The 27705-nt window shown below is 35.2% G+C and overlaps 1 protein-coding gene across 1 annotated transcript in view; it reads left to right on the top strand.

The window, feature by feature from the left end:
* FAM83B (family with sequence similarity 83 member B) overlaps positions 1-27346 on the top strand; it is a 66275-nt gene extending 38929 nt beyond the window's left edge. Inside the window, exons 2-4 of the mRNA XM_004461591.5 lie at positions 18823-18987; positions 19724-19848; positions 23718-27346. Coding sequence (XP_004461648.3) covers positions 18823-18987; positions 19724-19848; positions 23718-26016 — 2589 coding nt within the window. The 3' untranslated portion in view covers positions 26017-27346. The remainder of the gene's footprint in view (positions 1-18822; positions 18988-19723; positions 19849-23717) is intronic.
* Positions 27347-27705: the final 359 nt, after the last annotated feature.

The raw sequence follows: 27705 nt of genomic DNA on the forward strand, positions 1-27705 counted from the left end.
CTGCTTTGGAGAACCATCATTTTCAAACTTGGAATGTTATAGCTGTATGCAATAATAAATATACAGGACACACTATATAAACAAGATGATCGCAGCTTTGTTAAAATATGCATATATAAAGATTAGATGAAAATACCTGTATTAGCCAAAGAGATGCAAAATACCAGAAATTGGTTGTTTTTTACAAAGGATATTTATTTAGGGTAGGAACTTACAGATACCAGGCCATAAAGCATAAGTTATTTCCCTTACCAAAGTCTATTTTCACGTGTTGGAGCAAGATGGCTGCTGACGTCTGTGAGGGTTCAGGCTTCCTGGGTTCCTCCCTTCCAGGGTCTTGTTTCTCTCTGGGTTCAGGGTTTCTCTCTTCCCAGGGCTTGCTTCTTCCTGAGCTCAGGGTTCCTCTCTTTCTGGGGCTTGCTTCTCTTTCCTCTGTGAGCTTACTTCCCTGGGCTCCAACTTAAGGCTTCAGCATGAAACTCCAACATCAAAACTCCAGTATCAAAAACCCTCAACTCTGTCCTTTGCCATGCCTTTTATCTGTGAGTCCACACCAGTTGGTGGGGCCCCAGTGACTTGGCCCAATGAAAACCCTAATCATAACTTAATCATGATCAAGTACAGACCAGATTACAAACATAATTCATTATCTATTTTTGGAATTCATAACCATATCAAACTGCTACAATAACGTTGTCCCTGGTTGTGAAATTTGCTATATTCTTATCTGCTTTTCTGTAATTTTTCCTCAGAGGAGACGCAGGGTTGGGAGTGGAAACTGAAATTGTGTGTGTGTGTGTGTGTAAAATAGAATACTTTATAAATTTTTTCAGGTAAGAATGTCAGTAACTAGCTTTTTACCCCCCAACCAGATGGCAGAATTGAAAGAAATGCTCCTAAGTTTTACTTAGGAAAGTTTGAGTTCAGTGTTTGAAAGGCTAGGCCCATAAAACATTAAGTCTAAGAGAAGAGTGAGAACATTAACTGCATAATTAGTGATAAACCTATCTGAAGAAGTAGCATTATGAGTTGTTTCAGATGCTTACTAGTTTTAATTTAATTCAAAAGCAAATAGTCAAGGTGGTCTCTGCTGGCTTTATCTAGTCAAGAAGGGCCTTTAGGACCACTTCCACCCATGCATGGTCCCAGCTAGAAGAAACTGAATGGAAGAAAAGGAAAGCATGAAGGCTGGTGCTGTCCAAGCAACCATGTTACAGGAGACAAGGAGGCAGTCGGTACTTTAAGCTGTGGAGGCTGAAGCTGCCCTTGTTGCCTGAGGAGCCAATGAAGCTTGTCCCATCTTCCTCCCCTGCCATGGGTTGGGAAGGAGCTGCAGCCCTGAACAGTTGCCCAGAGAGACCGAAGCTCCATGCCCCTTCCTGCCCTGTCTGGAGTGGGGATGGAGCTGCATGTGTGGGCAGCAAGCTATGCTGTGCAAGTCAAAACTGACGCATTGCCCAAGTAGGCTGATAAAACACCAGCTCCCACCTCCCCTCCCAGGGGTGGGAATGGAGCCTCCGGTGTGCCCAGCACCTGGTCCTTGTGGGCCGAAGGTGACTGCCATGTCCTGGAGAGGCTGGGGCAGGTTTCCCCAGCTTCCGCCCTGCCAGGGCTGGGGCTAGAGCCTGGTCTAGGGCTGCAGTCATACCTGGGGGGAAGGAAGCTGGTCCCTGCCTTCACTGTGATTTTTGGTCAGCCTCATGCCAGGGTTAGAATTGGAAGGGAGGCCACCAGCCTCTTTCTGTCCAAGATAGGCTCAGGTTTTGACTGTTCTTGGAATTGGACATTCCAGCTGAATTTATTAATCAGCAGCTGAGGTCAGTGCCCGGCTGCCTTTTCCTCCCCTGATTTTGGGGGGTGAAGCTTCCAGCTCCAGCTGGAGAGTGGCTCCTGAGGTGTCATGCACTGCTGGTGGGGGCTTGGCTCCAGCCTCCGAGGATGGAGTGCTCTGTTCCAGAATCTTCACTGTGAATGTGCAGCAGTCTTCTCTTTCTCTTCTTCCAAGGGTATTGCAGGGTGCTCTTCTGGTTTCCTGGGCCCCCCAAACAGGTGCTTTGGATGGCTCTAGCTGATTGCCAATTACACTGTGGGATGAGCTGACTCTTGGAGCTCCTTGCTCTGCCATCATCTTGCCCCCTCCTGCAGCCTGTTTTTAAAAGGAGACTGGATTAGACAAAGAGCACTCACTCATCAACACACTCCCTAGAGATGATCAGAGTATATGTTTTTCTTTCATTCTTTGGCATATGTCCTCTGCAGTGAGATACCTGTATGTCCTTGACACATTGTGGGATTTCCAGAGTGATGATTAGAAAGTGGCAGCTTACATACTGCCTTGCCAGTTCAGATACTGCTGTTTCCACTGAGCAATAGAGAAATGTTCTTTTTTTAATGTTTTTATTGAAGATGTTATGAACTTGCAGAGCAATTGTGGACCTGTGGCGTTCCTGTGCAGCACACCCCTCTACCAATGCATTATATTGTAGAATATTTGTTGCAGATCTTTTTTTTTTTTAATACTGCTGTTTGAGCTCTAGGGTAAACTCTAATTTCATAATAAAGCACAATGTCAACAGAAGCAACTCTATACATATAATTGAATTACACAAATATAACTCAGGGCAGTTTTAAAGAAACAGCTTACAGAACCATCTCATAAAATCTGAAGTTACTTTTCCCTAAACTCCCTATATTGTGAGAAAGTCATCACCTAGAATCTAGGTCCTAGGTGTTTAACTCAGAAGACATATCCTTCACATCTCTGTACGTGTGTGAGTATGGTGGCATGTATATGAATATGCATACAAAACTGTTTCATATACCAGAAATGGAATAGGAGACCTTCATGACCATCATGCCCTCTGACTCACTGAAAACAGGAACCAGCAGCTGCCATTGTGGCTGAGCAGAGAGCCACCGCTTTTTCTCTAGAAAGGTAAGGGTTGCTTATGGAGAGAAAAAAAAAAAAATAGAAAGGTAAGGGTATTATACCATGTGTCTAAGTTATAATTCATTAACCTCTTACCTTTGGGTAGATGTTTATTTGAAAAAATAAACAAGTATACAGAGACACTTGCAGAATCCTAACTGTGAAGACATAGTGTCTCATAGTTCATGGTTAATAAAAAACAAAGGAGGGTGGGTAGACACAGAAGATTCCAACTGCCCAAGGAAGTTGGGCCTGTTAAATTACCTATACCCCTAACACCATCTCCATGCAAGAGAATCCTAAACAGATGTTGAAATGAAAGCCTAGTAGAATATTTTCCCTACAAAGATAGGCAGAGGCAAGTAGATATGTATGAAAGAAGCAAAATACTGGAAAGTATATTGTGTGTTACGCCTTTTGTATAAGAGAAAAGGTGGAATGAAAAGATGTGTACATGTGTTCACATTATTTGTATTAAACATTGAAAACATTTTTTAACAAGTAAATACTGAGAATGATATATCCTTAGAGGTATTTAAATTTATGATAGCATTTTGCATAACCCTTTTCTTCCCTCCTTGGAGGACAGATTATTTTGGACCCCTTATGTATTGCCATGCTTATGTTGCATTTGTTAAACTCAATAAAAATGCTTGAGGTTAGATTTCTAATTGCTTCAAATGCTTCAATGTCTGTCTGGTGTAATTCTCTTTTGCCAATTGATCTGTTTCCAAAAATTAAGTCTCAAGAAACCAAAATTAAAGCTATATTTAAATTGTTTCAAAAATATTTCTTGCACAAATTGAAACTCCAATTCAACTTGTTTGTTAAAAATTAAATACCTTTTTAATATTATTTGTTTCCTTCTGGTATGTAAGATGGTATTATCTGCCTTTTGGAAATACTTGGAGTTTAAGTGTTTTATAATGCCGTTTTATATTTTTGGTACAGTAACTAAATTGAATGTATTGTTCCAAGAGAATGTTTTAGCGTTTTCTCCTCCTTCTCGTCCTCCATGTCTTTTCCTCCTATTCTCTTCCTTCTTTAATCATTAGCTTCATTTTCCCTACATTTGCAACTTAACTGGCTTCTTGAGGATAAATTTATATAGAACATCTTTTACATTTCAAAATAACATTTATGTAGAATATCAATCGACATTGATAACGAAAGTCCTGGAATTTCCTAAGTTTCACAGATAAAACACTTTGGGTTCATCTAATGAAGATGTTCAGAATAAATTGTGGTCATTTTGGCAATAACAAAGGCAACTGCAATTTTGATAAAACTTCAGTTTTTAGATGTAAACTATGTAGTAAACATAATCATTCTTTTAACAGAGCACATGGACAAGTTTCTTTAGGACACTTTCAAAAAATATATAAATTATAGGTTATAATTTGGAAATTACTAGTGAATAAATAGCACTCATAGTATTTTTGGTTATGAGGTATATTTGATTTTTATGTCAGGTTAAGTAATCATGTAAATACATCTTTTTAAAATTTTTTTACTTAATGCAGAGGAATGTAGAATTAATGCAAAACCAAAATCCGTTGTTTATCTTTGATGTTAACGAGAAAACTAATGCCCAAGTAAAGGATGCAGACGTTAAAGCAGGAAGATTTTGTTTGTTTTGTTGTATTTATTGTTTTAATTTTAAAGGAAGATTTGGCTAAGGCTGCCATTATAAATGTTTTTAAAAATGCTCTGAGAAATGCTAAACACATCTCTCTTCTCTTCAAGTTAGGGTCTAGGAGAGTTTTGTTCAAATATAACAAAAATGTCTATTCTTCAAGCTATATTAATACCAACATTTCTAGCAATAGCAACTATGTAATGATTCTTTACATGTGCTAGACATTGCGCTAAGAACTTCATATACATCATCCCAACTAATTTTCAGAACAAGCCGATGAAGTAGGAATTATTTACTAAATTTTATAGATGAGGAAATTGAAGCATAAAGATGTTAATTTAATTCTTACAGTTCACCCAGCTAGAAAATGGGAGATCTCAGATACGGGTAGATACATAGAGATAGGGCATTTAAATGTGGAGGAAAAGGAAACACTGAAAAGTGACTTTGGAAGACTGGGGGCAAAAGGAAGTAAGAGGGGAAAATTAGCAAGGATGAAATATCAGGGAAAACGAACAAGGGAAAAATGAGAAGAGGAGAAGAAATAAAACAGATGGAATGAATATTTAGATAATTCATTGAATACTTATCATTTTAGTGTGGAACTGTCAATCATATGTAAAAGAACAGAGAAAAATATGATGAACTCTCATATACACATCACCAGTTTCAGCAATTATCAGTGTGCAGTCCGTCTTGTTTCCACCATATCCCCCATCCTGCTGAATTATGCAATTATCTGATTATAAAGCAAATCTCAGACAACAGATCATTTTATCTGTAATTTCTTCTGTATTATTCTCTAAACAATAAGGACTTTAACAAAAACAGACATAGCACACATAATTATCAAACCTAAAAAAATAAATAAATAATTCACTTATGTCATCAAATATCCAGTCAGTGTTGAAATTTCCCTGATTATTACATAAATATCTTTTTACAGTAGCTTTGTTGAAGTCAGGGTACAAACAAGGTCCTAATACATTGCATTTCTTTGGTATGTCTCTTAAATGTCTTTTATTCTGTGAGATCCACCTCCTCCTCCTTTTTTTTCTCCTTCTGGGAACAGGAACTTTTATTTATTGAAGAAACCAAGACACTGTCTGTGAAAATGCCCACATTTTAGATTTTTCTAATTACATCATCATAGTGTCATTTCATATGTCTTCCACTCTCTTTTGTTTGCCTGTAGACGCCTACTTAGACCCAGAGACTTGATTAGATTTCACTTTGATTTTTCTTGACAAAATTACTTCATAGGTAGTTCATTGAATTCTGAGTTGAATAATATAGTGGAGATATATTACCCTTGCCACAGTCTTCTGTTCACCTGAGCTATGGACATTGGAGTAAGCTCATTTGTATACCAAATATTTACTGAGGGCCATTAATTATATCTTGGAAATGCTGATGAATTTTCCAGAAATTCAGAAGGAGCCTACCAATACTGAGATTTTAAATTTTACTTAATTCAAATTATTACATGGGTTTTTGTTGGTTGTTTTTTTTCTCTGTGAAATTAAAAAGGTTTTATATGGATGTAAAAGAAGGATATTGGTTTTGGAAGTATACTTTTCAGAAATTTTGTGGTTTTGACTTATTTATTAGGTAACCATACACTTAAATTTTCTTTGCTCTTTGAAACAATGGAAAATACTCATTTCATTACTTTGGAAATCATAATTTAATATATTTTTTCTAAGCATTTTTATGAAACTTTTTATTTTAAGGAGGCAATTCAGTTTTATATGGTTGAACCTTAATTGTAGTAAATACAGTTAAGGGAACATAAAAATCTGTTAGTTAACTAGAGTTTTAAATCACGTAAGAGATGCACACAGAAGTCGGAAAAATGGAGAACAAGTTGTCACTGTTATTCTTTATAAAGCTTTTGGAGGATGTGGTTTTAGAATCTCTTTTGTAGGTTTGCTAATGCTTTACCTTGTAATTAAAAGAACTTGCCTAGCCGGTAGCCATCTTTGCTGGTGGCTCATGCAGGTTTCAGTACACTGTGAGATTTGTAGCATGAGGGAACAGAGCAAATCTGTCTGTTCTCTGAATGCAGTCTGGCCTCAAAAGAAAAGAGTGCTGGGGTGAGCTCAACATGCCCAGGTTCTTCCATTCATCAGAGCTTGGAAGGACTAAGTTTCTTCCTCATGGAAACATGTGGAAGGCATAATAACTGGTCCCACATAACAGAATTCAATCAGAAAAGAAATTAAAATTATAGTGGAATGTTTACTTTTTGGTCTTTGGCAAGGCTCATAGCTTTTCTGAGCTGTTCCTCATATATAAAACAGGAAAAATAATTCCTGCTTTGCTGCCCCTACAAGGTTATTGTGAGAATCAAATGAGTTAGGCATGGGGAAGATTTCAAAAACACCCTCTCGCTAAACATTATGTTCAAGTGAGCAAACATTTCGAGGGCACCTACAGTATGTAATATACAGTGCCAAAAATAATAAAGTTCTCATTTGACTTGTTAAAAATTGAAAGCTTAATCTGATCATATATTGACAGTTTGTTTCAGAGTTTAAATTAAAATATTTAAGAAGATTATACTTCAGTTACAAAAGAGCATTTTTGGTAAATCATTCTCTATTTTTGGTCTTTAAATGCTATTTTCTTTCTGGTGTTCTGAATCCAAGTAATTAAAATTTTAAATTTTGATTTAACCTATCAAATTATTAACTAAGAAATTTCCATTGCCATTGCATTGTTTCTATCAGAATTCAGATAAGTGATTTAATTTTTAACCACCTGAATTTTGTTTCTGCATGCATATTTCTTCTTGTTCTTTAACTAGAAGAAATCAACTAATATGTTCTAGTTAACACCAGCAAACTACTATGAAAAATTAGAAAGTATTTATAATTTATGCATCATATAACATTACCATTGGAAAGGACAAACCATTAATAGTATTTTACATATTAGAAAGAAAAAGTTCTATAACATGCTCTAAAATAAACCTATTTATTTGAGCCAAGAGGTTACCTTCTTCTCACTCCTGAAGCTCACTTTTCATCAGACTCACTGAACTTGATTTCTGTTCTCGTGCTGATTTCTGATCTCGCCATGTTCTAATTAATCCCTCAGCCCTTTGGATGTTGCATGGCCATTTATGTCAGAACTGACCTCTCTATCAACCTGAAGAATCTTGTGCCAACCCCACCATCTGCTCTCTGTTCTTTCACTCTAGGCTTGTTGAGCATTGCTGAAAAATGTCTCAAAAACTTGCCAAAACAGCAACTTCAGATTTCTGTTTTTTTAAACCTTAATTGGGTTCACACTGTTACTCTGCAAAATTCATCGTGATTTCTCATTAACTTCTTACTATATTTCTCAGAGCAGCTATTCTGAACTTCTTTTACTCCCATGTAAGCCCCACAGTCTGAGACCTCCCCACCCAGAGAGAAACTTTACCTCTTTACCATGAAATGTATGGTAAGGGCATCAGGAGTCAGTCTCCTAATCTGTTTCCCTTTCCTCCTTTCACTGAACCCTATTCAACACCAAAATATTTCTTTCAGTTACCACCAGTTCGCTTCTTCCAATTCGCCTTAGCACATTAGTACAACTTACTTCTAAGGCAAACTTTTCCTCCTGTGCTCATCCCATCCCATTCTGACACCATTGAGATCTTATACCATCAGCTGAATAACTCCTTCCTGTTTTATTCTTTTGGTGCCCACCCCCCTTTTCCTATTATATGCCAAAAACATGCTCAACTTTCAGCTGTTAAAAATGAACAACACAGAGATGGATGGATGGATGGATAACAAGGTTTAACAGAGAACACGACTTTTTATTATATTGTTTTCGCCTAGTCTGATGGCTTTTGTTTTTATATACAAACTAGTTACTACATTGAATTTTAAGTTTTCCTATAATGGCACAGTGATTTTTCTTATAATTTAGAACTGTAAATCCTAGAGATCCTTGACATGGCCTTCTCTATTTCTCTGTAGCCCTTCACAGGTAGTCAGCTTTTTAGTCTTTATAAATCATCTTTTAAAACCTTACCTCCATCCTTTCTTTTATTGCTGCTACTGACATCCACATTACTATCATATATATGATATATATATATATATATATATATTTTTTTTTTTACCTAGATTAGGATTGAAACACCATAGCCCCTCTACTAGCTGGCACATGTTATCATTTCTAATCCATCCCATACCATACTAATATACTATTCTTTTTTTTGATTATTATTTTATTTGTGCAATTTTTTGGCTAAAAAGCTGTTAATAGTGCCCCATATACTTCATGGAATTCCTAGTTAGCCTGGCATTCAAGGACTTCCCCCTATCATCTGGGCCACACTTGCCATTCTAATCTTTGTAGTTTTATTGCTCACTCCCCAATACAAGTGAGACACTAACAGTTCTTGCTGCAGTGATTTAGATAATTTCCATCCTTGGCACAGAGGTGATTGTTACCAAGAAAATGCCATCTCCTAAGGAGTCTCATGGGAGAAAATTACTTTTGTCAATTTACCATGGTCTGGATTCTGGACCTCCTTAAGGGTCAAAAACCTGATTTATCAGCCATGCTACAGGTGGATTCAATTCTCTTAAATAAATTCATATATTTTTTAAAGATTTATTTATTTATTGCTCCCCTCCCCCATTGTCTGCTCTCCGTGTCTAGTCGCTGTGTGTTCTTCTATGTCTGCTTGTCTTCTCTTTAGGTGGCAACGGGAACTGTTCCTGGGGCCTTCCAGAGTGGAAAGAAGTGCTCAATCTCTTGCACCACCTCAGCTCCCTGGTCTGCTGTGTCTCTTGTCTCTCCTCTGTGTCTCTTTTTGTTGCATCATCTTGCTGCTCCAGCCCTCCGTTCAGTCCAGCACTCCTGCGTGGGCCAGCACTCTGCTTGGACCAGCTCGCCACACGGGCCAGCACTCCGTGTAGGCCAGCTTGCCATGCGGGCCAGCTTGCCTTCACCAAGAGGCCCCGAAAATCAAACCCTGAAACCTCCCATGTGGTAGACAGGAGCCCAATCGCTTGAGCCACATCCGTTTCCCAAAACTAAATTCGTATCAACTAAGTTTGGAACACTGGTGCCTGATATCAAAATACCATTTTACAGTGCCAACTGTAAGGACTTAGAGACCTTTGAGTTATCCAGCTGGCTATCCTCTCCCCATAGCAATAAATATTGTAAGCCAAAATATACTTGAGCCATGAAATCAGAAGAAGAGGAACTTGTTACAATGCATCTGCCACAGATGCCACTACTAAACCAAGTATATCTGACCAATATTATCAGGAAAGTCGAGTCTATTGCCTGTGGGCACACATCCTTCCTTCTGGACAGTACATAGATGGACAAGGGTAGTGTTTGATTCTGCATTATTTCTATGGCTTACCAACTAGTTGCCATATTCTTCTGTAGCATCTACTTGTATAGATAGATAGATAGATAGATAGATAGATAGATAGATAGATAGATAGACAGACAGACAGACAGACAGACAGACAGACAGATAGATAGATAGATAGATAGATAGATAGATAGATTAAATCATTCATTTGGCTGTAATGACATCTTACAGACCTCAGTCTCTTTAGTAAGGAACTTTGTGTACTAGTGCTTTCATCCACTATGCTTTGACTTTTAATTCTTAGAAGGATACCTTATTTTCCTTACTAACAAGATTTAAGGGAATGCCTCATTCTGTATAGGCTCTGCGCACTAATGACATATTCTTAGATGCTTATGTTCCTTTACAGTAGTTGATCATAATTTCATTATATGTCATACTGATTTGTAGCCAGTTCTAGTTATCAGTCTCTCACAAAACTGTGCATTCCTTGAGAAAAGGTGCTACTTCTTTCCAACAAAAAAAATATATTTAACAATTGTTATATGTCAGTTAAACCTGCATTGGAAGCTATAGATTAAAAGAAGAATAATGAATATATATATAATCATGTTATGTGGAATAAATGATGTAAAGAGCTAAGTAACCCAATAATTACAAAATAGCTACTTAGAAAGGTCAAATATATTTTAGTCTAATGTGGAAGTTTTAATGAGAACAAAAGTTTTCACAAAACTCCAAAAAAATTTTTTAATTTTTAATTTTTAATATTTCCTTCCCAATGGCTTCTTCCAATATTTAAACTATTCTTAACCATTTATCATTTGAAAGCTATGCTTATGCTCACTATTAGTGAAAGTTAAAAAGCCATTGAAAATAAAGATTATAATCATTGATACACCCCTTCCTATGTTTTCATCTCCTTGATTTGAATTTTGCATAGTATTGCTTGGGTCAAATTGATTTAAAATAATGATTATTGTGATAAACTCATTTTCTCCATAATAAGTTTTCTTTTAAGTAGCACCAGTGGAAATAAGCAATTACACATACAATTTTAGTGCAGAATTGAAAGGTTAATGGCAAACTATTTAAGAAATTAAGTAGAGAAATGTTTCTTTTTATGAATGGCTTTTGGTGTCTTAATTTCATTTTTTCATTTTAGCAAGTTGTTTTATGTGTCTTTCTCCTAATACTTTAAAGTATCAGAACAAAAGATATTTTATGAAGGAAAGGACTTACTCAAGTAGCATGATGGTAAAAATGTAATTCGTTTTTGTGGTGTGTTACTACTTTCACTCATATAAATTATGTAAAGAAAGTGAGTAATGATGTATGCAGTTACTTTTCTGAGATGATAGACATACATATTGTTTCTACTGTAGTTCATGCTGTAGCCTCAATAGAGTCTACCCTGCGGCTTAAACATTCCCCTTTTCATTTCTTGTTAACTTTTTATAATAATCTAGATTTTTTTCTACTTTCACCAAATTTTAGTTTATGGCATTTTTATAAGTTTAGTACTATAATGTATGTTTCGATCTAATTGTTGGAGAATGGTGAGATGTGGTTATTTGAGTATCCTAAATAATTAATGATTAGAAGAATCAAATGTTTAGCAATACATAAATCAATTTTAAATAGTTTCCTGAGATGTCTAGGATGACTCAGTTCTCATCTTTTAATATATATTAACTGAACTCTCATATTCTTTAATGACAAATCTTGGAATCTAGGACTATTATGTTATTTTAACTATCATAATTGGGAGTGAATGTATGATTATTGAATCAAAGAATTTTTCAAATAAAATTTTATTGAAGTGTATCATTCATACATGAACACACATAAACAATAAGTATATAATAAAATTTATGAATTTACAAAAACTAATGTATACTTTGAATGGATTGTACAAAGCATGGGACTGTATAACACAAGGAATATAGTGTTGGATGATGGACTATGGTTAACAGGACTAATATGAGAATGCTTTCTCCTGAATGATAACAAATATATAACACTAATATAGGGTGTTAGTAATTGGGTGAGTTGGGATAAAAATACACCAAGTCTAAGATACGGGTTATAGTTAGAGTAATATTTTGATGATGCTCTTTCAGAGTTTTTAACAAATGTTTCACAACAACTCAAGGTGTTGATGGTGGGGAGATGTATGGCAGCATTGTATGATGATATGCGTGTTTGTTTTGATTCATAGAATTTTAGTACTTGGTAAACCCAAGATTGTCTCTGGCTTAATTTATTTATTATGTAACAAAGGTAATGAGACTCAGAGTCATTTCAGTATAATTTCCCCAAAATCACTTAATTTATGGCAGATCAAATCTTTTGATACATAGACACAGCTTTAAGTATAGATACTAAATTTATCTGTAGACCTAATTAATTTATTCTTAATTTCAAGATTAATTTACTATACAATACTGTAGTATATACAATATATCATATATATAATTTCATATGAAATGGACAGTATTACTTAGCTGCATAAAGATAAGAACTAAAAGCACTTATTTATAGTATCTGCCTTTTGTTCCAAAATCCATTTGGCACATTGCTTTTGACAGCTTTTATAGACTCAGAATTATGTATCCCCAGAGTAATTATTTTCCTGTATTTCTATTGCCCAATTCTTAAAGTTTTCCATTTTTTGTTGAATTTTATTATAAAGTTTTTATGGAGTTCCATTAATATTTTTTTAAATTTGATCTTTTAGTTTTTCTTCTGTTAGAAAAAACAAATCCTTCTGTCTATATTCAGGCAATTGCCAATGAAGTCTGAATCCCTTCAAATGGTGGGTAGAATTTTGAAGCATAGCTTGCAACCTGTAACCACATAAAAGATATAATATTCAATTTTGAGAACTATAATGACAATTCTGTGACCTACATTTCATTAAGTATCTAGGTCGTATAAATCTTCATTTCTAATAGTTTCTATCCTGATAAAGAAAGGAAAAACAAATACAGGGTTCAAAAATAAAGTATTGAAGATCATGAAGCATGTTAAGTAAACGCCAACTATTTGATGTCAACATTGTACCGACATTTTCTATCATTACCATTTATCTTCAATTCTTTCCATCTTTTTTTCTTTATCACTGTCTTCCACAATACTTTTTTGACATCTCATTTCATTTATAATTAGGGACATTATAATAAATATCATAAAAAATCACACTCTTCTTCAGTCATACGACTTAATAGAACTTAGATATTTTCTCCCTACCTTCAATATGAACATTACTATCAGACAAAATTCTCCCAGAACACTGGATATTGCTCTCCAGATCAAATTTAAACATGTCTTGTATTTTCAAGATCCTTTTTAATCTGTTTAAATCCCAGCTAAATTTACTTCATACTCCTAAACATAATGATCATTGTAGTTAACTTCCATTTCATTCAATAAATATTTATTAAAATATTACTATCATCTTCATTCCACTCTTTATATCTGTGCCTTTGCAATGTTAGTCATGCAGCTTGCAAGGCTAAAAATAATCTTTGTTCATTATTTGAAGTTCATCCATGAAACCCTTGGTCTATTTCATTCTACTGTGTCCCCGCCCTAACAAGCAATTTTTTTCCTTTCTCTTAGCTACCACTACAGTTTAGTTCCTAATACCTCATTATCTACTTCCCTCAATGGTCTTACACTGTGTTATGCATATGCGCTTATCTTAAATTTATTACCAGTATTTCTATTGTTTTAGTTTAGTGTGACCTTTGGGGTCTGGGTCACGTCAGGAAATTAACTGTGAGAAAGATAAGCAAAACCAGTGGCCTTGAGGCAGGTTCTCTGAAACTACTAAAATATTTTTATTTTCTTTCACATCTTAAATATGGCCCCAGATATCTTTTTTTTTTTAATTTTCTAAGCCTCGTGTTCCCAGTGAATGCATTTATTTAGATTTTTAAAAAATATAAAGCGACAACCAACAAAGAAACGAGAAGAATTTTGAGTAGTATATAGGAGTGGTTAGTTAAATGATTGCTATTTAATATAACCAGTTACTGTATTGACTTATAATCAGTTGATGGACCTTTTGAAAAGCTTTCTATAAATTGAATATATAATTTGTCCTTGATTATATGTAGTCATTGTGGTCATTTCTGCAGAACAGTGTGATTTAGATAACTAACCAGAACATAATACATTCAGATCAGGTTTGACATATCTCATTTCTAATTATTTTTCCTTTTGTAGGAATGTCACCCAACAAAAATGTAAGAACTACATTTTGTTTTGCTTTTCTTGGCACAGCAGAAATTTATTTGCAGACTATGTAATTTTTCAACACATTTGAATAAATGTGCAGGGAAACACAAGCTCTGATAAGCTGCCTGACTTGATTGGTATCAGTTAAGCTTGTCAAAGATTGTAATCTGATCTCATGGATACAGAGTCAGTATATTATCTATCATGCAGGAAAGACTGCCATTTGTTCTACCTTTGGCATGCTAGATTCATCCACTGGCTGAGTAACTTCAATTATATTTTGTAAACAAAATCCTTTGTTTATCCCTTTAAAGTGGTTGTGTTCATTTCCAAAGTCTAAAGTAATTTGTTACATGAGACTATCTGGCAAATTAAAAATAAATTCTTTAGATATGCTGATTAATTTCTTTCTTAAAGAATCTCATGTTATATAAGAATGTTTGTTTATTTAAAAAGGAATCCTTTCTAATGAAAAAGACTAGTTCCAGTCTGCTCTAGTCAAAAATTGTAAAATAAACTTATAATATGGACATTTACTTTTCTTTATCTCAGTGCCCGTATGTATGTCTTTACACCACTCATTGGTCATAATAAATAATGCATTAATTAATAATTTGAAGGTTTTTATATTTTCTATTATAAAGACTTATTTTTATATTCTTATTATAGCTATTTCTAGCTTCTTTCTTTTGGCACATCATCCATTTATAAATAAGAGAATGATTTGTTTTCTTAGAGAAAATCTGATTAAGATGTGTTTCACAGGTAGTTTGAGGAATAGCATTAACATATAATTTGAGCATTGCCCACTATTTTCTTTAAATGTGTTACTAAGTGTATATAAATGGTTCCATATATCAGAACACAACATTGGCATGTCTTTAAATTTTAGGATTTAAGTTGTAAATTACCTTTTACAACTTTCTCATAATTTTAATACCTGATAACCTAACATTGGTTCAACATCTGTTCAAATGGTCATTTTCGGCAAACATTTAGAAATTCGAGTTTTCCCACAGCATCATAAAACCATCTTTGCCATCCTTACCAACCTTTTTGCAGGCAGTTATCCACTGCAGTGAAAACACTCTACATCAAAATAAAAATTATACTAAGTCCACACTATATTGTATATTATTTAGAAAATATATCACACCCACACCAACATGTCCCCACAAGAATAATGTTGTTTTGAATTTTCAATTCAAGCTCACAGACCCCCTAAAATCTTTTCATGGACCCCTGGTTAAGAACCCCTGCCATATATTAGCCTTGACTTTGCTCATCTTCTGACATTACTGCAGTGCATCCATTACAGTATCCTAGTAGTTTCTGCCATTTGTCTATTCCTAGATCATCCCCTTACCTCTCATTTCTTAACAGTGTTTGTTCCTGGATTACTCTCTTTCCAAAAATACTCCTGCCCCAGTTCCTGGCTATTTCAATATATAAGTAAGAGATCCATCCAAATACTAGTTCCTTGCCCTTCTCTCCTCCTGTGATTTTTGTCCTTTACCTTAGCCATTAATTGCCAAGATCATACCCTTTGGCAGTATCATGACCAATAACCACTTCACCTATATAATCTAATTCATGCATCCCCCATCTGACAACCTCCTCTGCTTATATTTCTTTCTTATTCCCTCTGGTACTACTAGTATCCAATATTCCTTTCTTTTTTATTTTTTTTCAACTGTGTTATGGGAAATTTCCAAAGTAGAGAGAACAGTATCTGGAACCCTCATGTACCATCAACCAGCTTCAACAAAGATAAGTCCATGGCCAGTTTTATTCCATCTATTACATTGGAAGTAAATACAATACAATGTATCATTTCATCAGTATTTCAGTATACATATTTAAATGATAACATGCATATTAAACCTTTCAAGTCCTTTAACCTCAGCAGGAACTCCAATTCCTTGATCCTGCCACCACTTCACTGCTTCTTCCATCAATGACATCCTCACTCTTCTCTTACCCAGCTAAGAGCCGGTGCTCAGTCATCCTATTCCCTCCACATTGCATACACCCTTTCCTGCCCTCTCTCATTTTGTTATATACTTTGATGGCAGGACCACAGTTATCACTGGAGAAAAACTCACAATCACATTGGGATCATTTCAAATTTATGGTCAGTTGGGTCCTTAATGCTGCCCAGCAATTATTGCATATCTTCTTAGGCTATCTCCTCTTCTGCACACGTAAATGACCATTTTATTTCCCTCTTTCCTCAAACCCTAACAGGTCTTCCTGCATCTTCACTCTCAATTAATAACCTTGCTTCTCACTTCATTTAGAAAATTGAAACAGTCAGAAGAGAACTTATGCACATCCTCCCTCCTACCAGTACCTTACACTTTGCCTTTAGTATACTCTCTCTCCTCTGATTTCTTTACTTTTGCATTAGATCTTGTCCCTTATTGCCTATGCAAAGACATTGCTTCAGAAATTCTCCCTTTTGCCACTCCAGTCCCACCATGAGTTTGACCACTAATTTATGTCCTTATTGGATCATTTAATGCATACAAATGTGCTTTAAAACAAAACAAAAATGCGAGTTCTCTTCACCCAGCTTTACCTGCAGCTACTTTACATTTCTCTGTTTCCTGTTAGAGCCAAATTACTCAAAAAGAGTTGACTATTTCTGCTGTTTCCAGTATCGTCCTCCCCTTTTCTCTTAAACCCTTCCAGTAAGGCTTTTGCTCTCACCGCCCCATTAAACTTCTCTGGTGGAAGTCATCGATAGCCTAAACATTAACTAACCTATGAAGTTTAGCCCTTGTCTTATTAGGCCCAATAGGCGGATTTGACACAGTTCAGCACATCCTCCTCCTTGATGTACTGCCTTTGATCGACTTCCAGGATGCCGTTCTCTCTTGGTTTCCTCCTCCTTTGCTGGTACCACCTCTTCTGTTAGGTGTCTTAACTTTGGAGTGCCCTACAGGTCCGTCCTTGGTCTTATTCTCTATTGACCTTCCTTCCCTTGATGCTTGGTTTTAATTGCAGTCTCTACACCGCCAACATCCAAATTTGCATCTTTGGCCCAGACTTCTTTGCTCAGTATTTCACTTAGATTTATGGCAACTCAGCTTAACTTGTCTCTATTAATCTTCCGCCTAAAATTTCCTGCACCTGCACTCTTCCCTATCTCAGTAATGCGACCTCTGGCCTTCAGGATGTGGAGACTTAAAATCCTTAGGGTCATCCTTGCCTCCTCTTTTTCTCTTACAGCTCCTATTTAATCATTCAGAAGTTCTTTTGGCTCAAAGATTATCCAGGATCTGACCATTTCTCTTTCCACAATGCCCCTACCTTCCTGGTGCTAGCCACATCACCACCTATTTTGAATTGCTCCAGGAGTTCTAACTGGTTTCTCCCATTTCTTCCTTTGCCCTCACCCTCAAATTCTGTTTTCAACAGACCAATCTTTTTAAAACATAAATCCGATCGTATTACTACCTCAACTTTAAACCCATTAATAATTTACAATCTTGCTCAGGAAAAAAGCAAACAGAAACAAAGTTTTCTAGTGCCTTCAAGGCAATGTAAATAACGTATTCTCCCCCTTCTCCTTCCATTCTAGCCACAGTGAGCCCTAGGCCTGCTTCTTCTGCCTTAGGGCCTTTTCCTTGCTGATATCCTCTACCTAGAACTTTCTTCCTCAGGATCTTCACAAGGTTAACTTCTTCAACTCCTTTCAAGTCGTTGCTCAAAGAATGCCTTCTCAAAGATACTTTTGCCCTGAAATCCCCAAAACCTCCCTTTCTCAGTTTCCAGGTACTGATGATTCCTCTTACCCTACTCTATTTTGGTTCTAACAAACGTTATCATCTTATAACTTCCTACATTATTTATTTATGATGTTTATTGCTTATTGTGTCTTTCTCCACTAGAATGTAACTCCATAAGGGCAGGAATTTTTATCCTTTTTCTCTGATACATAGTAGGTGGTCAATAAATTTTTTAAAAAATAAATGTTTTCCCTTCTTCCAGCATTACTTCACTCATTGACTCTTTGAGTTAGTCACATTTCTGATTCTAACAGTTAGCATGGACTCTTCCACTTTAGGGATTGGTTTTTTAGGATATTTTCCCTCTACACTTACCTTTATTTTATAATCATGCCGCCTTTTTTATCCATATATATATATATATCTTCTGTATGTCAGATGTATTTGATTTTCTAGTTAGCAAGTCCTCTTATCCCCTTTTTCCACCTTTTATACTTTCTTAACTATAGTTCTATTCTTAAGAGAATTTTTTCTGCCTCAGTTCCCCGAGGCCATTATTCTTAACAACTAGTCCTAGAAATCCCATTTTTCCCTGGACATGTCTCCCAACAAAAGCTCTGACACTGGTTTTTTTTCTGTCCCCTCCGTCTACCTTATAGACAGTCACGTACTCCTGGATTTGTAATCGAACTGCAATGCAAATTTCCTTTGACTTAAAGCAAATGTGAAAATTACTTAGTATTAGAAATATGTATGTTGGAATTTATTTTTATTGTATTTTAATTGTGTTCTATTTCAGAAAACTGCCCAAATATTTATGTGTATATTTATATATACTTAATACATATCCATTTTATCTACTTTTTACTGAATGAAAGCACTCATAAATCTTTTTTGTTAGGTACCTAAATTTTCTTCAAATTCTTATCTTTAACAGGTCATTGCTTTAGTAATGGATATATTTACAGATGTTGATATTTTCAAAGAAATAGTTGATGCATCATCCCGAGGGATATCTGTATACATTCTGCTTGATGAGTCCAATTTTAAACATTTTCTAAATATGACTGAGAAACAGGGTTGTCAAGTTCAGCGTCTCAGGGTAAGAATTCCATTTTTTTCAAGTTTCTTGTGTACTGTTATCATGTCAGTCAAATTTGAGGTTTGTTAATATTTACTACTTCAAAAATAAAATTTAAAGATATGCAAAACCAATATATTTAAAGTTATATAATGTTGATCACACAAAGGGTCCCCTTGTATTTTTCAGAAGGTGAATGAAAACAGTCACCTTCATGAGGGTTTCATATTGTGCTTTTCTTGAACACTTAAGCTTTTGATTTAACTTTGCAACCAGTCGTACTTAATGCCACAGTCTTGCCAGCACAGTCTTGAAAACACTGACTCTAGTGATTCTTTAATTCAGTAGATGTTGCTTATCAAAATCATTTGGCATCATGTTTTCAGTTACATTTGACTTTTTTAAAAAGAAAATGGATGTTAATATTCAGTTGTTTCAGTGTCATGCCACTATAACCCAAAAGGATTTCTTGCGGTACAATGTTAAATAATTTGTGAAAGCATTATGCATAAATATAATGTCCCCTAGCAATGTTAAAATACATATTTTAAGTGATTTATTTTCCTTGAGTATTTCTTTTATTAGAGATGTTTTGAAATTTGCTTTTCTCTAATTTTTTGCTGTGTGTATGTGTATAATGTGTTTAAAAAGGTTATTTTGCGTGTAAATATTTTTTGGTGTTAAGACCTTACATGGACATACATTTTACTTTTCAAAATAACACCTCACCAGTCATAATTTTACTTGATAATTTTAGAATATTCGAGTGCGGACAGTGAAAGGCCAAGATTATATTTCAAAAAGTGGAGCAAAATTCCATGGAAAGTTGGAACAGAAATTTTTAGTAGTTGACTGCCAGAAGGTTATATATGGTTCTTACAGGTAAGATTATTTTGTTTACTTCTAGCATTATCTGCCATTTAAATAATGTGTTTATTAGCTGCAAATATTAATGTAATTTGTTTAGTTATTTCTAACACTTGCCTGGAAGTTTGGAGACCTGGGTGTGTGTTCTGCCTCTGCCGCTAAAAAGTAATAATTCCTTAGGCAAATCACATAACTTCCTTGGGCTTCAGTTTCTTCATCCAAAAATGAGAGTGTTGACTAATATCTAAGGTTTCCTACCACTATATAATACCAAAAGTGTTTTTGCTTCTTTTGAAAACAGTACACAACTTGGATTAAATTTAATTGTTTATTAAAAAAAAAAAAAAAAGAAGCTTTACCATCTTGAAGAACCAGTGGAATTTTTTGCTTATTTTAATGTTATTGAGAATCTAATAGTTATCACGTAGTTACTATAGTATTACCAAAATTTAACAGTCCAACTGTTACATTTGCTATGGCAGACACTAGACAAAAGTTATTCTGCCCCAAATCCCATTCTGACATCTTTCTAAACTATCCTTAGTGGATATCTCCTATGTTCTAGCTTAATTCTTTTAGGTATTTCATTTACAGTCTTTATAACTTAACTGCAAGGCACTTTTTTTTTTAATCTGTAGATAAATGAGGAAGCTGAAATTCCTAATGGTTAAGTGACTTGTCTAAAACCCCATAGCTAAGAGCCAGAGCCAGTGTTCCTTTTCAGGCCAAGTTGGCTCCAGAGAATAGGCTCTGCCCTATTATTCCCTTATAAATCCCCAAAGTTAACCCTGAATGGGATATATAGGAAAGATATATCAGTAGACAGATAAAAACACTGAACACATGAGAATTGCTAGACCTCCATGACAGGGTTAAATCATTATTAAATACTGAGGGAAAAAGACAGCCGAGCTGTGGATTTAAATAATCAAAGGGAAAACACTGGTATTTTTTCTTAATTACTTAAAAAGCCCGGGAGAAGGAGGCAACATGTTGAATAGAGAGGCCTTGGGCAAGGTACTTAACTTGGTTGCACTTTAGTTTACTCATCATCAAAATGAGGATGATCATAGAATCTACTTGATGTCCTTGTTGTAAGGATTAAATGAGTTAATGAATGAGAAGCCCCTCATTAGCTATTATTTCAGTCGTTATTTTAATTGTTATTATCTGCTAACACTCCCTTTAAAATCAGGGAGTCTTTTTTGAAAATGCTCTTTGGATTTCAAAATGTAAACTTATTAAGAGTAGAAATTACAGCTAGTGCTTAAAATTAATGAGTCCTTTTAAGGACCTGTGTATACATATTTGTTCAGGCTCTTTGGTTTTCGAGAGTTTTTAATTGAAATTTTAATTAAAATTGATTTATAGAATGGTGTTTATTATTTAAACTCGTTATAATTAATGTTTTCTATTTTTATTATTTAAATTGACTTTTAAGATTATCTTCAGCAATAAATTCACCTCAACTTTGTTTTGCTACCACTAGATATTAACAGGTGCTTTGTATACTGTGAATGAGCTTACTATGGAATTAAACAAGCAATAGCAGCAACAAAAATTATCTATCTATATCATTAGGCAGAGGCAGAACTCAGCTTACTCTTTATGGAAGTGGATATGGAACACCTTGGACCACAGATTATAAAAATCCATCAAAAGTCTTACATAACAACTCTATTCTCTATATTTCTAGTTCATTCAAAATATTCTGCTTTACACAGTGGTTATCAGCTGTTGCCATTATTTCCCCCATCATGGATCTTTCTTATTGCTAATGAGATTCTAACAGGATCTGGTAGAACATTTATGAACCAATTTTCATCAAAGCTATTTAAAAATTAGCTTCTTTTCTCTTAAAAACAGCTTGAGTCTCTGATATTCTTATGCTGTTGATGTTTTCCTCCTAGCCCAATTCAGAATTCCCTTTTTAATTCAGAAATCTTGACTATAGAATATCATTATATTCTAAACTCCCAGTGTTCCAGGAAAGGACCAGCAACTGTATCCACCATAGTTACATATTACATAAAACCAAGATGATGCTTTGGTCAAGAAAACAGCAGGAGTTTTACCTTACATGATACTACATTAAGATGAAAGTCATATATACTTTTAATCAATTATAAAAATAGTATTTTGAATTGGATATCCTTGTTTAAAATTGTCACGTGAAAGTCCTCTCATACTTCTCTTCTCTGAAGTTTTGGGTATCTAGTGTCTTAAAGCACAGTTAAACTTCCACTGTCTCCAGGGATTATTTCATTTTGAAAGCTTACTATTCATTGCTTTACTTGATATTCCTCGCCTATTTTGTATTTATATCTTTAGTTAGATTGAAAATCCCTTTAGTGATTTCCTCTTGTACCATTTCTTTAAAGTCAGCCTAATGGTCCACAGATGTGCTTATAAAAGTACCTTGCACAAGGTCCTTCTCATATCAGATATTCCATAGGCATGACAGAAAAATTAAGCATATAAGAATAATAGGATTCTTTAGTTGCACTCTGCTGTTTATGATACATTATGTATTTTCAATTGTTACAGTTTACATTATTTTAATCTTTTCATCTATCTGTATTATTGTCTTCCCTATATAAACAGTAAGCTCCTTCATTGTGGAGAAAGTATGCATATCCTTTTTTCTTTGGTATTAATCTCTGCTGTGTCATATATATGACTTGACAACCAGCATATAGTTAATTCATTTCTTTTACAGCTGTGTATGGTACATTATACTTGGTTTTCAAAAGTTAGATCTAAGGGAGCAGATATAGTTCAAGTGGTTGAGCACCTGCTTCTGACACCTGAGGTCATGGGTTCAATCTCTGGTACCTACTAAGAACAAACAAACAAACAAAAACCAAACAGGTAATCAAATGAAAAAACCAACTCAGGGGAGCCACGTGTAGCTCAGTGGTTGAGTACTGGCTTCCCACACACCAGGTCCAGGTTTCAATCCCCAACCTGGTACCTCAAAAAATAAATATAAATTAGATTTAAAATTTTGTGTGAAATTTCAAAATAGCTATCAATGCTAAATTCTAGGAAAAGGATTGGAATTTCCATCAAGTACTGCAAAGTGGTTACAAACTTTAATTTCCTAGGCATTGTTTTATGTATTAAAAGATCCTGATTGGCATTATGACTGGTGTGGTTTATGGGTGCTAAATGTACCAATCCTGTGTGCACTGACAATAGAAAAACCTGCCCATCAGTGGTCGAGGCTGCTGCCCACAAATTCTCTCACTGTTTACAGCTCTTGGCATCCTAAATTAGACTGAGTAAACCAAAGACGTAACAACTGGAAGACACTGCAACTCTGTCCTTAAAATTAGCATGCATTAGCAGAGATGTGTCTTGTTTATAACATGTTAGAACTAAAAGGACTCATAGATTGTTTGTTGTCTATGTCCTCATTTTGGACATAAGGAAACTGAGGCCCAAGCTTAGAGTGGCAACATAGCTCAATAGTAACCAACTCTCTCAACTTTCCTTCCCATCCTGGCTTTCCTACAACCTGCTAGGATGCTATATATGAAATTACGATATCATTCTTAAACACCACTAAATTATGGTAGATTGAGATGCAAATCAAAGCAGGCTTTTCTTTTGAGTCCTGGAAAATAGCATAAGAAATTGTGGGTGGAATCAAAGCCAGGATTTGAGTTGCTTTGTTTTTTAAAAATATGAATATGGGATTGTGGAAATGGTATAGTGTAAGCATATAATGATTGAAGCTTTTCTAAATTATGGTACCCAAATGAAACAACAACAAAAAAGGTCAACATTAAAGAACTAACTTTTCTTAATAGAATTAGATATTATCCTCAGTCTTTTAACTTAGAAAAATTAAAATTTTCCAATTCTGATTTTTTTTTCAGCTACATGTGGTCATTTGAAAAAGCTCACATCAGCATGGTTCAGATAATCACAGGACAATTGGTTGAGTCCTTTGATGAAGAATTTAGAACTCTCTATGCCAGATCCTGTGTCCCTAGTCCATTTGCTCAGGATGAATCAGCAAGGATGAAACATGGCAAAGCACTCTGGGAGAATGGGACTTACCAGCATTCAATTTCTTCATTAGCTTCATCCAGCCAGAGAAATCTTTTTAGTAGACAAGACAGTTTTCATAAACTAGATTCTAGTTACTTCAAAAATAGAGGGATATATACTCTAAATGAACATGACAAATATAGCATAAGAAATCATATATATAAACCCCATTTTCTTCCAAACTTTAATGGTCCAAATAAAATCCGTCAGTATCAACCCAGTCAGATAAATGAAAATTGGAAAAGACATAGTTATGCTGGGGAACAGCCAGAAACATCCTCATACCTGCTGCATAACAGGGCTCTGAATCGAACCAATAATCTACCTGGTAATTGGAAAAGGCCTTCCGATAGTCTCAGTGTAGCATCATCATTACGGGGAGGCTTTGCAAACTACCATAACACACCTTCCCAGAGTTTTGCCAATCGGCTTACCCAGAGAAAAACAACAAATCTTGCAGAAAGAAATTCAAATGTGCGGAGGTCTTTTAATGGGACAGATAATCATATTCGCTTTTTGCAACAACGTATGCCAACCCTTGAACATACCACAAAGTCATTCCTACGTAACTGGAGAATTGAATCCTACTTAAATGATCATTCAGAAGCTATTCCTGATTCAAATGGATCAGCTCTAGGTGACCGGTTTGAGATCTCTGATGGTGCTGAGAATTTGAAAGCCAATGCCCTTTATACTCATTCTCGACTTCGTTCATCTTTTGTATTTAAACCAACTTTACCTGAGCAGCAAGAGGTTAACAGCTGTACAACTGGCTCCTCAAATTCAACTATCATTGGTTCCCAGGGAAGTGATGTGGCTAAGGAGGTCCCAGATACCCCTACAAGTGTTCAGCATTCAGCCGATCAGCCCGTGCCAGAATCAGTCCCCAAGATTCCATTGCAGTCAGAGACATCAGTAATGCAAACTTTGCAGGTTCCTGAAAACCATTCACCAGTCTTAAACCATACCACAAATGGCCATACAGAGCCAAACAACTATTTATATACAACCTTGTGTGTAAATAAGCAGACAGAAAATCTAAAGAATGAACAGAATGGGAATCTGCTTAAAAGGCGAAGTTTCCCAATCTTTGACCACACAAAAGCCGATTTAGATCATGGAAATAGTAAGCAGTATGTGTACAGTACACTTACCAGGAATCGAACTAGACCACCAGAAAAACCCAAAGAGGATCCACTGAAAAGTTCTAAAAGCATGCATAATGTGACCCAAAACATGGAAGAGGATGATGAAGTTACCAAGAGAGACCCTCCAACTGGCACCACTACCAAGTCTGTTTCCATTGCTGCTTTACTTGATGTAAATAAAGAGGAACCCAACAAAGAACTCACCTCAAAGAAGGAAGTTAAAGGTTCCCCAAGTTTTTTGAAAAAAGGATCCCAGAAGTTAAGGTCATTACTTAGCCTTACCCCAGAAAAGAAAGAAAATATATCCAAAAATAAAGCACCTGCCTTTTATAGAATGTGTAGTAGTTCTGATACTTTAGTTTCTAATGGTGAAGAGGGTCAAAACCCCAAGAAATCAGAGCCAAAAGTTGATTCATCTCCCAGAAGAAAGCGTTCTTCTTCATCTAACTCTCAAGGCAGTATCCACAAAAGTAAGGAAGATGTCACAGTTAGCTCATCTCAGGGGATAAAATCTCCATCTGAAGAAAATAGTAAAATAATACCTTCTCCAGGTCCCATTGAAAGCAATTTCTTGGAAAGGGCAGGAGATGCCTCTGCCCCAAGATTTAACACCGAACAGATCCAATACCGAGATTCAAAGGAAATTAATGCTGTTGTTGCTCCTGAAAGAAAACCAACTGCTTCTCCAAGGCCGAAGCCCAGTGAGCTTCTAAGATCTCATTCAAGTGACCGGCGAGTTTACAGTCGTTTTGAGCCATTTTGTAAGATGGAGAGCACTACTTCACCGGCAAGTAACATACCAAATACCAGTATACACCACCCAGAAATAAAATCCACGACTATGGGCAACAGTTACAGCAGGTCGAGCCCAATGCTTAATTACAGCCCTGGTGTTTATCGCTCATATCAGCCCAATGAAAGCAAGTTTCGAGGTTTTATGCAAAAGTTTGGCAACTTCATCCACAAAAATAAGTGAAATGCCATAAATTTAAATAGATATTAAAATAAAAATGAATGTGATTATAAATATTTGTCCAAAAAACAGTGTGGACCAATTTACAATGGACAGACAGATTTCTGGAGGGGCAGAATTTTGGATATGATGTATATATTTATAAGATACTAATGCACAGTAAAGGCATTATTGTTCTGTACGACCAACTTAGTCTTGTTTAATTACACTGTTGATGGAATTTCTCTGTAAACACATGATTTTTATATGGTAATGGTGAAAAACAAATGTAATTGTTTTCTTCAGACTAAATCTCTTAAGTCTTAAGTAAGAGCTTAGGTGGAGAGATGGTGCATGGATTTTATCTACTCATTCTAAAGTCCTTTACAAAAGCATCATGGTAGTAATCAAGGGCCTGTTTTAACATGTCTTCAAAAATATAAGAAAACAGGAAGAAGCTTTTATTGCTTTTAACTTTAAATTCTACAGGATAGCTTGTTACATTTTATTAACATGTTATTAATTTTCCTGTGGATCACATACCACTGGTTGTTTAGCAAAGTAAAATTTAAACTGTAAGGTTTAGTGAAATTTTTATTGTGCCTGAAATATTTGCAAAGTATTAGCCTCAAGTAGTACAAATACATCACAGGAATTTATTTTCCTAATTCTTTGAAAAAACATCCAAGATGTGTTTCTTTCCACTTTAAGTGCAGAGAACCTGCACTCCACTTGACTGCCAATTTCTATAGGCATCCTTTATAGCAAGTCTGCAGGAATTTAGAAAACCTGAACTCTTCCCTCCCTTTTCTAATACATAAAAACTTTTAGAAATTATCTCAGGTTAACATGACAGTGCTTAGGAGTTTTGCTTGCAAAATCCTTTGCTCCTCTTTTCATGCTCTGCTAAATATGATATGACCACAAAATGTTTTCCTAAGAATATCATGCTGAAACTGAGAAGTGCTACCCAGTCTATTCTTCCATGACAATGTAGCCTAGTACAGTTTTAAATCTTTCAGTAATCTTAATTTGTTGATGATATTTAGATCATAAGATACCCTTTACCTTTCTTAGAGTAATAAAATAAGCATTCCATATTCATCAGTGGGACAACTTGACTTTCTGTCATTTACAAGTGAAAAAGATTCAAGAATTGATGCATCATTTCAGAAGTTTTAAGTATTTCTAGAATGTTTTGTATTTTTTAACACCTAGGTTGATATAGAGGCATTATGCAGTTGTTTTAAAAATTTATGATTCAGCCAGATACTTATAGGTGTCATTAAAATAGTTAAAATAGTGGCACTAATATTTATGTCATTAAAATAAATTCCCATAGTATATTAAAAAACATGAAAGGAAACACAGCAGGGAAACGTGACACTAGGGAAAAGAAAACCTAGCACTTATTCAACACTTAAGTAAACCAGGTAGTGACTTAGACCCTTACGTCCGAGCTCACTATTTTGTGAGTACCATTTTCCTCATTATTTATAGATGAGAAATGAGATAATTGAGGCTCACAGAAGTAATGTTCCATCTCATAACTCATAAGTAATTTGACTCTAAAGTGCTTGTAACATTCTGCCACCACCCAACTGCATTTAATGCCTACCTTACCAAATCTGGTGAGGATTAAATGACAGAAAGTTTATGAAAACATATAGCCTATTTTGTGACTCAGTAGCAACCAATCAGGAAAGATTAAGC

The sequence above is a fragment of the Dasypus novemcinctus genome, chromosome 11 (assembly GCF_030445035.2).
Source record: "Dasypus novemcinctus isolate mDasNov1 chromosome 11, mDasNov1.1.hap2, whole genome shotgun sequence".
Taxonomy (NCBI): Eukaryota; Metazoa; Chordata; class Mammalia; order Cingulata; family Dasypodidae; genus Dasypus; species Dasypus novemcinctus.